At 35.6% G+C, this 14,911-nt stretch overlaps 1 protein-coding gene across 5 annotated transcripts in view; it reads left to right on the top strand.

Moving 5' to 3' along the window:
• The window catches only part of MTBP (MDM2 binding protein), an 88,212-nt gene that overhangs the window by 24,746 nt on the left and 48,555 nt on the right, over window positions 1–14,911 (top strand). For all 5 annotated transcript variants that reach the window (XM_072603191.1, XM_072603193.1, XM_072603192.1 and 2 more), the window contains 2 exons: window positions 8,211–8,375; window positions 9,685–9,795. In XM_072603191.1, coding sequence (XP_072459292.1) covers window positions 8,211–8,375; window positions 9,685–9,795 — 276 coding nt within the window. The remainder of the gene's footprint in view (window positions 1–8,210; window positions 8,376–9,684; window positions 9,796–14,911) is intronic.

Raw genomic sequence — 14,911 nt, 5'->3', positions numbered from 1 at the left:
AAGATTTGTGTATGGCAGTGGGACATTAGCCAAAGAAAAAGGTAACAATTGAAGGAGATGGAAGGTGATATAATATCAGAAGCATAGGTGGGTCATCTGTCTTTGGCAATGACATAACCCACCTCTTCCTAACAGACTGGAACAAAGGATGAATAAAGGCCTTTATACATATAGAAGTTGTGAAATATGGAATGGGGAGAAGAGGGAGCTCGTAAGACTTAGTCTCTATTTTCTTTATAAAATAGAAGGGAAGGTCCTCTGCAAGGATGGGAAAGTAATGATGTAGGGAGCTTGAGAGAAGATGCACAGTAGCTGCTGTGGGGGAGTGATAGTCACCCCAAGAAGGATGAAAGGGTGTTTGTGCAGCAGTGCTAAATTCAGATCATGTGACATAAATTTGTGAACTCAGTTGATAGGGTCATATCACTTCTTTTAGGCAGTGTTTAACAGAACAAAAGTAGAAACAGGAGACAAGGCATGAGAGACTATAGTACAAGAGGGTGTTGGACTGTGCATAGTTGGAGTGGTCAGCCATAGTGTCAAAAATGTGAAGGGAAGAAAGGGAGGCCAGAACAGAATAAAGGAGATCAGGAAAATAAAGAAGGATGGTATCAATGAAGTGAGGAAACTGAGGTTGAAAGGTAAAGTGGTTTTGCTGGACGTTGAGTAAACCATTGGTTGCTGTTCAAGGTGCAACTGGGTGCTAGTTCTGATTCCTATCATGTGACAGTTGTTCTTATGTTTGAAAACAGCTATCCCGAGTACCCCATGTTTCTCTGGACTAAATTCCTCTAATTGCTTAAATTGATCCCCATGGTGTGCATGAACTGGAGGCTTTTCATCATCCTGGATATTCCCCAACTTAAATGTAATGTAAACTTTCCTAAAATGTAGTACTGTAACTGAATGCAGGACTTTACACATTAGTTTGAGAAAGGCAGAGTCCAGCAAAACAATTACTGTCTCCCTATTCTTGGACACTCTGGCTTTTACAGCGAATGTCTGAGGTTTCATTAGCCCTTTTTGGCTGCCATTCTTGGTTTATTGAGGTCACTATTTACTAAGGTCTACTAAGATTCCTGTGTCTTTATCAAGTAAATTATAATCTAGTCATATTAGCTTCATTTGGTAATGGTGAAGTTGATTTTTTTTTAACCCTGGTATAAGATTTTACATATAAATCTTACTGAATTTCATCCTATTAGATTAAACCCAATTTACTAGCTTGGCAAGATTGTCTTGAATCTTATCTATGTAGTATGTTAGCTCTCCCTTCTAACTTTGTGTCTTTCGCAAATTTTCTGCGTATACCATGTATTCCTTTGTCTGATTCACTTATAAAAATGTTAAACAACGTAAGCCCAAACAGATTCCTGAGGCAAGGACCTTCTTTTAGCTTAGGGTCTGGCCATTCAGCTAGTTTCATATCATTCTAACTGTATTAGTCTTTATGCTAATGTCAGTCATGCAGCCAGCGGGTCAGTGGCTCAGGAATTTAATTTATCATATATCCTAACCAACCCTTATTACGTTCACTTCATCTCTTACAAGGAAAGAAAAAAAGTGAAAATTTGCTCATTTGAGATTTGAATTTAGAAACCCTTGTACATAGAACAGTATAATTTCCCAAATATAATTCAACACATTATCTTCTCACTGCTCATTTCTGCTCCCAGTCTTTTGGGGTTTGTTGCATTCACTAAAAGGAGCTTTGCAAAAGAATTAGATAAGCCTGTCAATCTTGAAAACAGTAATTTCTTTTATTTTGAATGTTCAAAGGAAGATCACAAATGCCCAAGGGAACACAAAGAGGGAGAGATAATGATAACAAGTAAAGTATACCGGGGCAGCCTGCTCCTTTTTCCACTCTGGTGCCCTGAGACCTCCATAGTGGGACTGGGAAGGGGTACAGCTGGGGATGTTATCAGGGCAACTTGGGCACAGTGTTCTTTGAGGTGTTGCAGAAGGAAAAAGTCCACACTGCAGAGAGAGAGAGAGTGTGTGTGTGATTGCTGTTCTGGGTGATAGTATATTGACTTGAAAGTTTTCATTCTTTTCTTTCATGCCTAATTTACTTATTTGAAGTAACTTATTAATGAATCTGGTAGATTTGAAGAGAGATAAGAAAAGACTGGATGATATTAGGGCAAATTTACCAACTGTAGATGACATCTTATTATATTCTTGGTTGCAAGCTTTTTATGAACTGTTACTTTGTATCTCATAGAATTTCTGTTTACAGCTTTTAGAAGAGATGGCTCAATTTATCTAGTTGGATTTGATTTTTCTTTTTTAATGATCACTTCTGGAAATTTGGGACTGAATATTTGTACCTTTTGAATTGTAATAAGCTGGTTATCACATCACATTCTTTGAAGTCAGACTGATTACTGATTAGACTATCATTAAGACTGATTAGGCTGAGACATCACAGTTTTCTTTTAATCTTAGCTGTTGAGCCCAAATCAGAATGGACAGATGATTATTAATTGCTGTTCTTTTGCTCTTATTCCTTTCTGTAGAGGAAATTCTAATATAATAGGCAGCTCTGCTTTCATCAAAAGACTGATTAATAACTTGACAAAGATTTAGCTAGCTTATTTGCTTCTATTTTAAGATCTGTCATATCAGACAAACCTCTCCCCTTTTCCTTTTTACTTTTAAAGCCCCATCTTTTTCCTTTTATCTCATTTTCTCTTTCACTGTCTGGGGGACCTTTGTTAAGTCACTTGTGCCATTTTCTTCATCTATAGAATGAGTAGGATGTTCTAGGAGGAGGGGAGTACATTTTAAGCAGGTGGGGGAGAAAATGGGGAGATAGCTTTCTTTAAAAAGCAGGCAATGATGTGTCAAGTTTCAGGAACAGCTAGTAATCTTCTATAGCTGGAACTTGGAGTACATAAAGGAGAACAAACTTCATTGAAGTCAGATTAATGGTGACTTCAGCTATCAGGTTGAGAATTTTATATTTTTTCCTAAAGGCAGTAGGAAGCTGTTGAAGAATTTTGAAGAAGAATATGGCATTTTAAGCCTGATCTCTTCAGAAGACTATTAGCCATGTGAAGGATGTATTATAGAAGATTAGGGAGATATATTAGGAGGCATATAGAGTAGTCAAGTATTCGTTTGTGTTTATATCAATCCAGTATATTACCCAAGGATGTTAATAACTGAACCAGGGTTATGTCTCTTGGAGTGGAGAGATGTAATATGTTATTGAGAGAGAAGCCTCAAGATTTGGTTACTAATTGGATAATGTGAATGAAGGAAAACAGTCAGATGACTGAAATTTTTGAATTTAAACTAGAAGAATTGTAGAACCATCACATACACACAAATAGGAAATTTTAGATGAGGATAAGGTTTAAGGGAAAAGATAATGAGTTGGACACATTGGACACATATATCCAATAAAGTTGGATATTTTGCGTTTGAAGTCCTTAAACAGTTATCCAGTTGATATTACAGAATCAAAGCTTTTGTAAATTGTGAAGAAGAAAAAAAGCCAGATTCTCAGATGTTGGTTCCAGGGAAACACTCAGAAAATTGTATCCCAGTATTCAGTGAAAAGATTTTTATAAATATAAGTATTTATAAATCTTTCAAAAAATAAATGTTATGAATTAGTGCAGTTCACTGTGTATTTTCCTGAAGAGGATGTTCATGTGTTCAAGTTTACCAAGCCATGTGAAAGCTAAATATCTATAGGAAAATGCTTTTAGCTGACCATGAAATTGCAGAAAAAATTTTGTGAGTTTTTTTTAATTTGATTTCTTTTGGAAATTTGATTGTGGATTATAATTTATCCCCTGAACATTTTTATAATGCTGGAGAAACTTCTATTTTAGTGATGCTTGTCAAGTTCTACCTTATCAGCTACCAGTGGATCCATTGCCATCTGGTTTTAGGCAGAATAAGGACAGATTAACTGTTCTTAAGCATGCTAATGCTCTAGGCTCACATAAAAATAAAACCTTTGGTGATTGGAAAATATAATCATCCTAGGGCTTTCCAAGGTATTACAAATTTCCTTGTTTCTTACCAAATTAATTCAGGGGTGGACAAAGAATTTTGATTGGTTTCATCAATTGATATACTTTCAGTGAAAGAACTTTTTAGAAATAGAGGCTTACCTGAAAATAGCAAATCTAATACTGTGGCTTGATAATTGTAGACATGTGTTACTCATGCGTAACTCAGAAATGTCTTATAATTTTTCCATTTTCTTGCCCACCACTGTTAGCTTGTTGATTTAAATTATGGACTAGAGCATTGTTAAGACCATGGAATGCTAGTAAGAGAACAGATATAATGAGGAAGTTGGTTAAATACGCAGGCATAATGTGGACCTTTTAGTTATATTATAAAAGTTGCTATTTTTAATTTTCTCAAAATTTTTTTAAAAGTGAAACTTAAGGAGGACATAGAAGAATGTAGCTCATGGTCTGCAAAAATGAATTGTGAGGATAAAGAATTTGAAGACATCAAAATTAGGCTCGACAAAAATTCACAAATATAAGTTAAAACTGTAGGTCTTCATAATATAAAGCTTACTATGACTGGAAAAGAACTTTCTAGGTCTTCTAAAAAGTATTACCAAACTCCTGTATGGACAATATTTTCCAATTGGTCAGTGTCCTGTGTGATTTGCTTAGAGTGAAATAGTTTATCTTTCAAATTATTTTATAGTCTCATCAACAAAGTAACCATTTCCTCGGTGTTGTGTATAGATTATGAATGGCTATCTATCTTTATTGATATTGGAGTTTGCCATATTGTCTCTGTCACACTGAACATGTCTCTAATCATGAGGTTATATTTTCCACATTGTTGAATTGGGAAATAAGTTTTGGCAGTAGAACTTTTTCAGGAGTTGCTCTAAAAAGCATTTGGATATAGTTATGAGTTCTTATTGTTTCCATAGTGTATTCCTGGGGTTTTTTACATTAACATAAAATAATAATAATAATATTTTTATCATATATAAATTATGCTATGATAGTTGAAATAGATTTGACTCTGGAGCCAGAAGACTTGAGTTCAAATCCCATCAGATTCCATCTTTCATGCTAGTACAACCTGTGTGTGATGTTGGGGAAGTTAATTAAGTCTCCCAGGGCCTCAGTTTCCACATCTATAATAGGAAGAGTGTGAACTAAAGGTCATTTTCAGTTCTGGATATGTAATCTTATGATCTTACCTATCAAAAATTTGATGGACATTTAGGATTTCCTGGCCCTTCCAAAAAGTAGATTCAGGATGGATTTTTTTTTAAGGGAATTACAAGTCTAACCATTTCGTTATAGAAACTGAGATTAGCAGTTTTCTTGCTTATAAGATGATAATGTCTAATCAACAAGTGATAATGAAGTTAAGTCTCTGGTATATAATTTCCCCATATTTTCCTGGTAAGAGAGATGAGAATTGCATGCCAACTATACAATTGAAAAAATCCGAGTTTGTTCCTCACTTTGCAACATTTACATAAGAATTACTTAATAAGTCTCTAATTTAGCACCTACCAAACCTGGAACAACATTTAAAAATGGCTATATAGTCATTATAAGTAAGAGAGTTGTGAAAATAAATACTTATGAAGAAAAAAAGGTTCTAATGACATTCTTCAGTGATTAGAATCCAGTAGAGGTGATATAATGTAAATTAGATGTGAAAAGAACACCATGAAATAAATATTACTTAAATTGGCAAGAAGATAGTTGGTAGATGAGTAGGTACAATTATTCTTGGGGCAAACTTTAGTTTCAAATACAACAGAGATAAACAAAAATTTGTCGCAGTAGCTTGGACTTAAGTAAGAAATACAAGTAAAGCTTTTTATAAGGCAGATGTTTGACTAGAACTGGGGACTGGCACCAGCACTGTAGGCTAAATACATTATACTGACTTTTACTACATGTTGTGTTTGTCCTTCGTTGCTGAAGAAGACCATGCCATCAGAGAAATGATGACATGACTTGCACTTGACTTTGTTTAGAGTGAGGGAGGGCTGTGCAGGTCACCAACCTCACTTCTCTGGCTCCAGAGTGATTATCAATAGTGACTGTTGCTGTTTCCCTCCCAACCTGAGGTCTTTCTTCTATTACCTCATTAAAGGGGCCGTGCCCTGGCTACTTCTATTTATTTTTAGTTTTCATCATTCGCTTCCATAAGTTTTAAATTTTCTTCCCTTCTCTCCCCTTTCCCTCCCCAGGATGGCCTGCGATTTGACTTAGGCTCTACATATACATTCCTATTAAGAATGTTTTCACATTAGTCATGTTGTATAGAAGGATTATAATGAATGGGAGAAACTAAGAGAAAGAAAAAAACAACACAAAAAAGAAGAGTCTGCTTTGCTCTACATTCAGACTCCATAGTTCTTTTTCCAGATGTGGTTGGGATTTTCCATCATGAGTCCTTGGGAGTTGTTTTAGGTCTTTAATTAGCATGAGTTTTTATGAAGATCGGTGAACTTGCCTTGGGGACGTGAAGTATTAAAAAACAAATTCATTTCCTAGTATTTTCTGTTCCCAAGATAAACTATGCTCAAGGAAATAATGTCAAACAAAAAAAATTCCCAAACACTGTTCATGTTGACCTTACTGATTTGCCTTAGATTGGAACAGTTTATAAAAATTACTGCTGATCAGGAGTATAAGTCAGAGTTTATTTTGCTTTAAGAAAATCTCTGGAGATTATCTTAAAAGCTTTATAGCAGTATAATATTGATAATGGTGTCATTTAGGACCAATGTGGACCTTACTTCCTAGAAAGTAGGAAGTAAACTGAGCAGAAAGGGATTTATCTGTTTATGGATGCAGAGGAAAGGACCTAATATTTTCCTTTTAAAAGTCATATTTTGTTACCTGTCTCTTGATGTCATTAGCTAATGATTCTCATTTGAAAAAAGCATTAATTTGTAATTCCTAAACCCTTAATGCACTAAGGCAAGACAGCCACAAGGCAGACCTGTAGGTTATGCTGATTGTATCTCAGTCACTCAGACTCCACTCCTGTGGCAAAGGCTTGGATAGTAGTCATCATTCAGATTTAGGTAAAGATGAAAAGTAAAAGCCAGGATCTGGTGAGATCAAGAATCACACAAGTATGTGGACCTGAGCAGTTACCTTAAGACTTTTTTCTGTGGGATTTAGGTTTGCTACTGTATTTATGAAGTAATCTAAGGTACTTTTGAAAACAGATGGTATTTGAGGCAGTGGTTAGTGCTATTCTAACATTTCCTACCAAATGTATTTTTCTCTCTGTCTCCTTTTTTTCTTTATCTTTGCATCCTCTTATCTTACTGCATCTTTTCTATCTCACATTCCTTATTTTTCCTTCTCTTTTATGTATGCCATAAGTCTGAAGGTGTCATTTCTTTACCGTAATGGTGTTGATAAATATCTCAGAGTTTGCTGGTCCCTCCTCCAGTGTTTATCATTATTCCTTTACTATTCTGGGTAGTTCAAAAGTGGCTACCTACCATTGCTGGTAGGAATCAAATTCAAGGTTGCTTTACATTTTTTCTCTGCTCTGTTTTACAAATGATCGTCATTATCACTTCATGTCTTACTGGTAGACAGTAAGAGATGAATAAGCAGAAAAATGAAAAAAATATAATTTGGGCAGTGAAACAGATTTGTCTTTAAGGAAGATCCTGCTTTTTTTTTGTCAAGAAGGTTAAAATGAAATCACATTCTAAGTATAACTCATTGGCAGGTTGGCACTTTATCCAGACCAACTGGATTGCATTTAAGAAAACTTGTTTTAAATTTTTATTGCCATAAATAAATACAGTAGGTGAAAAAAGATCAAGGGCTTTTTATCATCTCATTTCTTTCCTCCCCTCCTGCAGCCCTGCAGAAGGAGTTTTTACTTCCACCAACTTGAGAAAGGTCTAAAATACAAAATTGCAAGGAAGAGACCAACTCTGGTTTAGTTTGGTGTTTTGCGTGTTTGCAAAATGTGATGCGTCTTATTTATGTAAGAATATATATTATTCTGGATAAGTTCAGTGTCTGTTTTCATTTTTTGCTATGAAATGTTTAAATTCCATAGTATGAAGTATGCTCAATTCATCTATTAAGTATAAAATTTACACTCTGTAGCCAAGAAATACTTTTTACAACCAGTAATGGGGACATATTAGAAATGCTGCTGTAAGATGTTAAAATTAATTTTCAAAGTTTACATATAATTTTTGTTATTAGTTCCAGATGTTGAAGTGAAAGGAGAGTGTTCAAGCTATTATCTCTTGTTGCAAGGTAATAACAATGGGAGATGTAAAGTGACATTGATTTATTCAGCCAACCAGATCAATGGTTCAGCTGCACTCAGCCTAATTCATGGAAATATGAAAGCAAAGCTAGAAGAATGTGAGTATTAACTTTAGATGAAAAGAACATTATATGTTTAGGGGGAAGGGAAATAAACATGTATTAAGCACCTAGTATGTGCAAGGACTGGCTTAAGTACTTTACTGATATGTTTCTTTTGATCCTCACAAAAATTTCAGGAGGTAGGTGCTGTTATTACCCTCATTATAAGTTTGAGGAAGTGACAGAGTTTAAGTTACTTGCCTGGGATCACACAGCTACTATGTGCCTGAGACTGAATTTGAACTTAGGTCTTCTTGATTCCAGGTCCACTGCCACCTAACTGCCTCATGGATAGTTATGGACTGATTCATTCAGGTTTAAATGAAAGAAAAGAATTGTAAGACCTTGTTGCTCTTTTATACCAAATTCTTTTTCTCTTTTACATATTTTTTTTTTGTATTTTATTACTAGAAAGGGAGGTGGACAATAACATGTACATGTGTTAGTAGTATCTCAGCAGTTTCATTGAAATTGAGACAAGGTCCTCTAATACAGTAGATCCCCCGTCAGCTTTGCTAGAGGTGGATAAGAATTCTACAGAATGGGTTGTTTTCTGCACCATTGGACAGAGTACCCACATAATTAAGATCTCAGTTCTATTAAAGTATTCAAACTTATTTTTGAAGCATAAAGTAATATTGCAGATAACCTGCAAATTCAGAAAGCATACCCTGTTAGTATAGATGAACTGCAAATATGATGATCTGTTGTCGGTATTTTTCCTTTAAACTAGGAGTTGGCTATGACTTAACATTAATTTTTGCATTTTAAAATAGTGAAACCTTATGTTTTACAAAAACAAGTGACCCTTAGGCTGTAGTTTGCTGACTCCTACAGTCTAAACTACTAACCCATTATTGTAGTTTTTCTTTGGATTAATTCCTCCTGTTTCCCTTCTCATCCTATTCACTTCTGTCCATCTAGGAATTCTTAATACTTTCCACAAAAATTCCAGTTAAGAGTTTAAAGGGAAAGAGAAGGGGTGACACAGGAAAGTACTTTCATATTTTTGAGATCACGCAGGTTGACAGTACCAGGTTTAAAACACTGTTTTACCTAGCTTTCTTTGTATTGATCCCTTAGTATTTACTAATTATGTAAATGCCTTTTGAATGAGTGACCAGTCACAGCCCATCTTTGTATATCATGTACGTATGTAGCATTAACATCCGTAACAATCATTGTACCTCCCAAATTGTATATATTGGCAATGTGGGAAATAAACTAAAATTATTTTTTTCTGGACTGAAAAGTAGTTGATTATGTGAGTAATCGTTAAATAATGACTTTGCTATACTCCAAACAGGTTTTCCTATTGACTTCATCTGTTCACTACCACGTTTGTCTGGAAAGCAGGTTGTAGAGAGAGAGAGGCAACTGGCTAAGGTCCAAGATTTGGCTTTGAAGGAATATCTGAGTAAGTAAGGAAGAGTGTACATCATGTAAACTTAATACAGAATACTTATTCAGAAACAGATCATCTTAATTTCAGTTTGATTTGATGTTGCTTATTGTATGGGAAACAAATTTAAATTATTATTGTAAAAAGTAGGATTAATCTCTCTTTAGCAAATAAAGGGTATTCTATTGGGAAGTTTTGAATCCTTGTCTTAAAATCTGGCAGGGAGGGAGTGTTATGTCTTAAAATTCAGGATCTTAAATAAGGTGCTGAGCACTTTACTTTCTGTGTATATATTTTCTCAAGCTTTTAAAAAATATATGTCATTAGGTTTTATTTCCAATCTTTAATATGTACAACCAACTTCAGAGAACTTACACAAATTATTTCATTGTGATCTGGCCAGCAGTTTTCATAGTACCCATTATAATTGGCTATTTTCAAGTTTTTAGTCTCCCTGTGTCTGTAGGTGATTCCCGTATACTTTATCTTTCAGGTGACACCACTCCAATATATATATATATATATATATATATATATATATATATATATATATATATATATATATCTCTTTCTGTACTTGTGGATTGGGAGCAGTGGTACACATCTGATTCTTCTTCAGACCCTACTTAGACATCCTCCTTGATTCATATTTCACCACCACAGTTGTAAAAACATTTAGTAAAAACCTAGATTCCTTTGCTGCCTGTTAGAAAACTACCCCCAACTGGTATCAGAATGATGGAAAATTCACTAGCTATCTGCTAATCCAATATAATAAAATTTGCAGTTCTGTGAATTATTTTATCAGCATAGTAAAGTCTTTAGTTTTTGAGAGGACTGAGGGACAGTGTTGAAGGAATGACCAAACTGATTTTAATTTACAAGGTAATTTGGATATTGCTTATTGAACTGTTAACATCACAAGGAATCATTAAGCTGTGACTGAAGTGGCCCTTATAATTCACTACATTAGTACTATCCCATTTATATATACATCCCATTTTCTTCACTCATACAACTACCTCCCTAGGGTAGGCCCTCATCACCTCATATCTGGAGTGTTATGATAGCTTGCTGGTTACTTTCCCTGCCTTGAGTCCTTCCCCAGTCCTGTCCATCTTCCACTCAGTTGTCAGATTAATCTTCTTAATATGCCAGTCTGACCAGGTCACATTACATCTCTCTTTCCCCCAAATCAATAAACTCCAGTGGCTCACTATTACCTCTACAATCAAGTATGAAATCTTTTATTTGGCTGATCCAACAACATTGGTTTTCTGGCTGTTCCTTGCAGAAGACATTGCACCTGCTGATTCCATGCCTTTTTACTACCTGTACTTCATGTCTAGAATACTTTCCCTCTTCATTTCTGCGTCCTAGGCCCTTTGACTTTCTTCGAGACTCAGCTCAGATCTCACTTTCTGACAGTCATTTCCTGATCTCATTCTCCCTATCCCCTAACAAGCCTCCCATTGGTAGTGCTTTCCCTCTGAGATTCCCTTCCCTTTACCCTTTGTGTATTTGTCTCTGCCTGTCAATCATCTGTACATAATTGTTTGCATGTTGTCTCACCCATTAGAATGTGAGCTCCTTGAGGATAGGGACTATGTCTCTGCCTTTCTTTGTATCCTCAGAGCTTAGCATGGTACCTCACAAATAAGGACTTAATAAATGTTTGCAGACTGACTAATTTAGTACCAGGAAATTTTAAGGAGAGTTGAAGACACATATGAAGTATAATAATTCAGTATGTTGTAAAATAAGTACTATTTGTGATTACTTTCTTGAAAAACCCTTTTAAATATCAAGTTCAACAACCTACTTTATTATGTAAATTCACAATGGGTTTCAGTAGCAGTAGGTTTCTCCTGTTTATAGCCAAATATAAAAAGAGATCTAGAAGAAGCTTCTCAGTATGTAAGATAGAGCCTCTGTGGAGAATTTATGAGAGTATGTAAGATAGTACCTCTGTGAAGAATTTCCTCCACCACATGGAGGAAGTCACAGAGCCATTGAAGTAAAAGTCACTTGCTCATATTTGACTTCTCCGCTTTGAGTATATCATCTGCACATTTTTAAATCCTAAATCAGCTTTTCTTGGCCACATGGTGCCAATTTTCTTTAATCACTCATGTAGTCTTACTTTTTAGGATATTCAGAGGAAATGATTTCTTTTTCTTGAGGTTCCCTTGTGTTCTGCTTATCAGTCAGTCATTAAGTATTTGTTTATGCACTCACTATGTATCAAATAGTGTGCAAGGCATCTGGGAATAAATGAGTGAATGAAACAGTCCTTACAAAGAGCTTATATTCTATCATCCAGCCTTCTGTTATACTTATATGGTTCTATGTCTTACTACCCTTCTGGCTCAGAAGCTGCTAAATGTGAGGACTAAATCTCATGCATCTTCCTTTTACGTTGTAGATTCTAGCACTGTGCCTTGCCCGTAGCAAATGTCACAATATTTGATTAATGAATAACTAGGAAGCTAAATCTACAAAAACTATGCCAATGAGGGCAGTGAGGTGGTGCACGGGATAGAATGCTGGGCCTGGAATCAGGAAGATTCCCCTTCCTGAGTTCAGGTCTGGCCTTGGGCATTTACTAGCTGTGTGACGTGGGCAAGTCATGTAACCTTGTTTGCCTCTGTTTCTTAATCTGTAAAATGAGCTGGAGAAGAAAATGGCAAACCACTCCAATATCTTTGCCAAGAAAACCCTAAATGGGGTCATGAAGAGTCAGACATGACTGAAAAACAATACGTGCCAAGGCAAACCTTATATAAATTAATTTGTCTATATTTAGGGTTTTTTTTTATTCTGAGTCTCACTTATAAACAATCAAGAATATCCCTTTACATATAATAGTAGTGGTTTGCTTTTGCTTTTGAATTTGATTGTGTGTGTGTGTGTGTGTGTGTGTGTTTACGTGTGTGTATTTATGTGTCTCATAAGTTTTTAAATTACCATCACTTAATCTTTTATAGAGTCATTTTTTCCTAGAAGAACTTTCTTTTGATTTATTCCTTTTTTCTTCACAACCTCCCTACCTGCAGGATATATAAAACTTGGATTGTTGTCCTCTGAAAGATTAAATGACTTGCTCAGGGTCTCTCACATATGGTTAATGGTACAGTTGGGACTAGAATCTTCTGGTACATAGCTCAGTGCTCTTTCCGTTAAATACATATACTCTCGACTCCTTTATCTGTACCTAACTAATTCTAGACGTATTAGGTATCTTGCTCTTAATATTCATCAGGGAAAGAGACTTCTCCAACCTCCCTTAGTAACAGTTTGATTAACATATCTTTACAGGGAAAATAAAATTATTCTGTGTGTCTGACCTAAATTTCTCTTCCTGTGATTTAACATAATCCTCTTTTGTTCTATCCTTACATAAAAAACTTATAATTATTTCAGGCTTTGATTAAGGGAAATTATTACAAGTTTCTAGAACAATCTCTGAATTAGAGGTGGAATGGACCTAGTTGTCTTCTGGTAACCCAATTTCCTCTTATCACTAAGGGTTTTACTTAAGCTCTTCTTACCTGTGTGCTCTATGACTGTGAGTTATGGACATTGAAGAATCTAAAGTGTGGACTACTGAAAGAAAAATGGAAGAATGTGTGGTGGATAGAAATAGAATGTAGTATAATATTAATGACTTTATTACGATTTTTGTGTAAGAAGTAACAAAAAAATCAGTTGGGCATTGGTGTTGACCTCAAATAGAAACAGGGGCCACTAACCCATCCATAAAGATCCCTGTGGGTCATATATGTGCTTAGAAAACCACACATGTTTATATTTTTTATTAGTATATTAAAACATTAAAATCAGGAACTACATTTTAATATACGTTGGCATATTAAAGGAGTGTGGGCCTCATATGACCCACAGGCTGAGTGTTTGATCTGAGGCATTTCTCATTTAACAAAGGAGGTAAACCAGTTATGTAGTAACAGTGATAACAGAAACTAGGTATCAGTATTGTACTGGTAAGAGTGTAAAAGACTTAAAGTTAATCAGTAAAGAGTCTACGTATTTCTAGAGTTGGTATGAAATTCCTTTCTACTTTAGTCTTCATAGAAGGCACAACTTGAAATCACTTCAATTTTCCTGACTCTGTTTTTTCCCCAATGCCACACTGTCTCATGATTGTATTGATGGGGTATTTGGGTCTCAGCCCTAAGATCATGTCTCTGGAAACCTTCCATTTCTCAGTAGACCCCTGCCCTGTGAGAAAATTTTCTCTTGTTGTGGAACACATTTTCTTATCAGAACAGACACATGGGTGCCTGGCCCAAGGATTTTTGTCCCTGACTGGCCCAAAGACTCTCCCTCGCCAGATCCCCAAGGTCCATGGCTCTGGCAACTAAACAAAAAATGATCCTTTCTCCCTTAGTATCTGATATCAACCAAGCTCTCTGCAGATTCCCTGCATTTTCCCGTAGATTATAGGCACCTGCTCCTAAAGGCACCTGAACCCTTGATATATCCAGTCCCTAGATTACCTAATTAACATCCTTGGCATTCCTTTCTCTTGTCCTTTTTCCGTATAAACCCCAGCACCATCCTTTCTAGCTTGCAGTTTCCCTAAGAACCCTTGCCTGCTTCTATTGCTGTCATAATAAACTTTTTGTCACCTGACTAAGAGAAGACTTGATTGTGTGAATTCATTCCAGGTGACACTACCTTGGCATTCTTGGGGTCCCAGCACTCCAGACCTCTTCAAATGCCTGTTAAATTCTACCTACCTTTTAAAATTCTTTTTAAAACATTATCTCCTGCATGATGTCCTGATACCCTAGACACTAATAACATTCCTCTACAAATTTCATTGAGCACTTTGTTTTGTAACATTCAAATTTACATAACATGTAATTCAGTTCTGCAGCTGTTTGTGTTGGTGTTTCGTTCTCTTAGCTTGTAAGCTCTGTTAGGTTATGGGCCTATCTGATCTAAACATTATATCTTAATGAGTGCATAACACAGTGTGGTTTATGTACTTGACTATAGCAAGATTTAAACTCTCATATCATAGAAACTGATCCAAGGTGTGCAAAGCATGATATGTCTGTTATTTCTCTGTGCACGTACATGTACCCTTTTGTTAGAGAAAACAATG

Source organism: Notamacropus eugenii, chromosome 4, assembly GCF_028372415.1.
Source record: "Notamacropus eugenii isolate mMacEug1 chromosome 4, mMacEug1.pri_v2, whole genome shotgun sequence".
NCBI lineage: Eukaryota > Metazoa > Chordata > Mammalia > Diprotodontia > Macropodidae > Notamacropus > Notamacropus eugenii.
The sequence above is the reverse complement of the archived record's forward strand: the minus strand, read 5'-3'. Positions and strand labels throughout refer to the sequence as shown.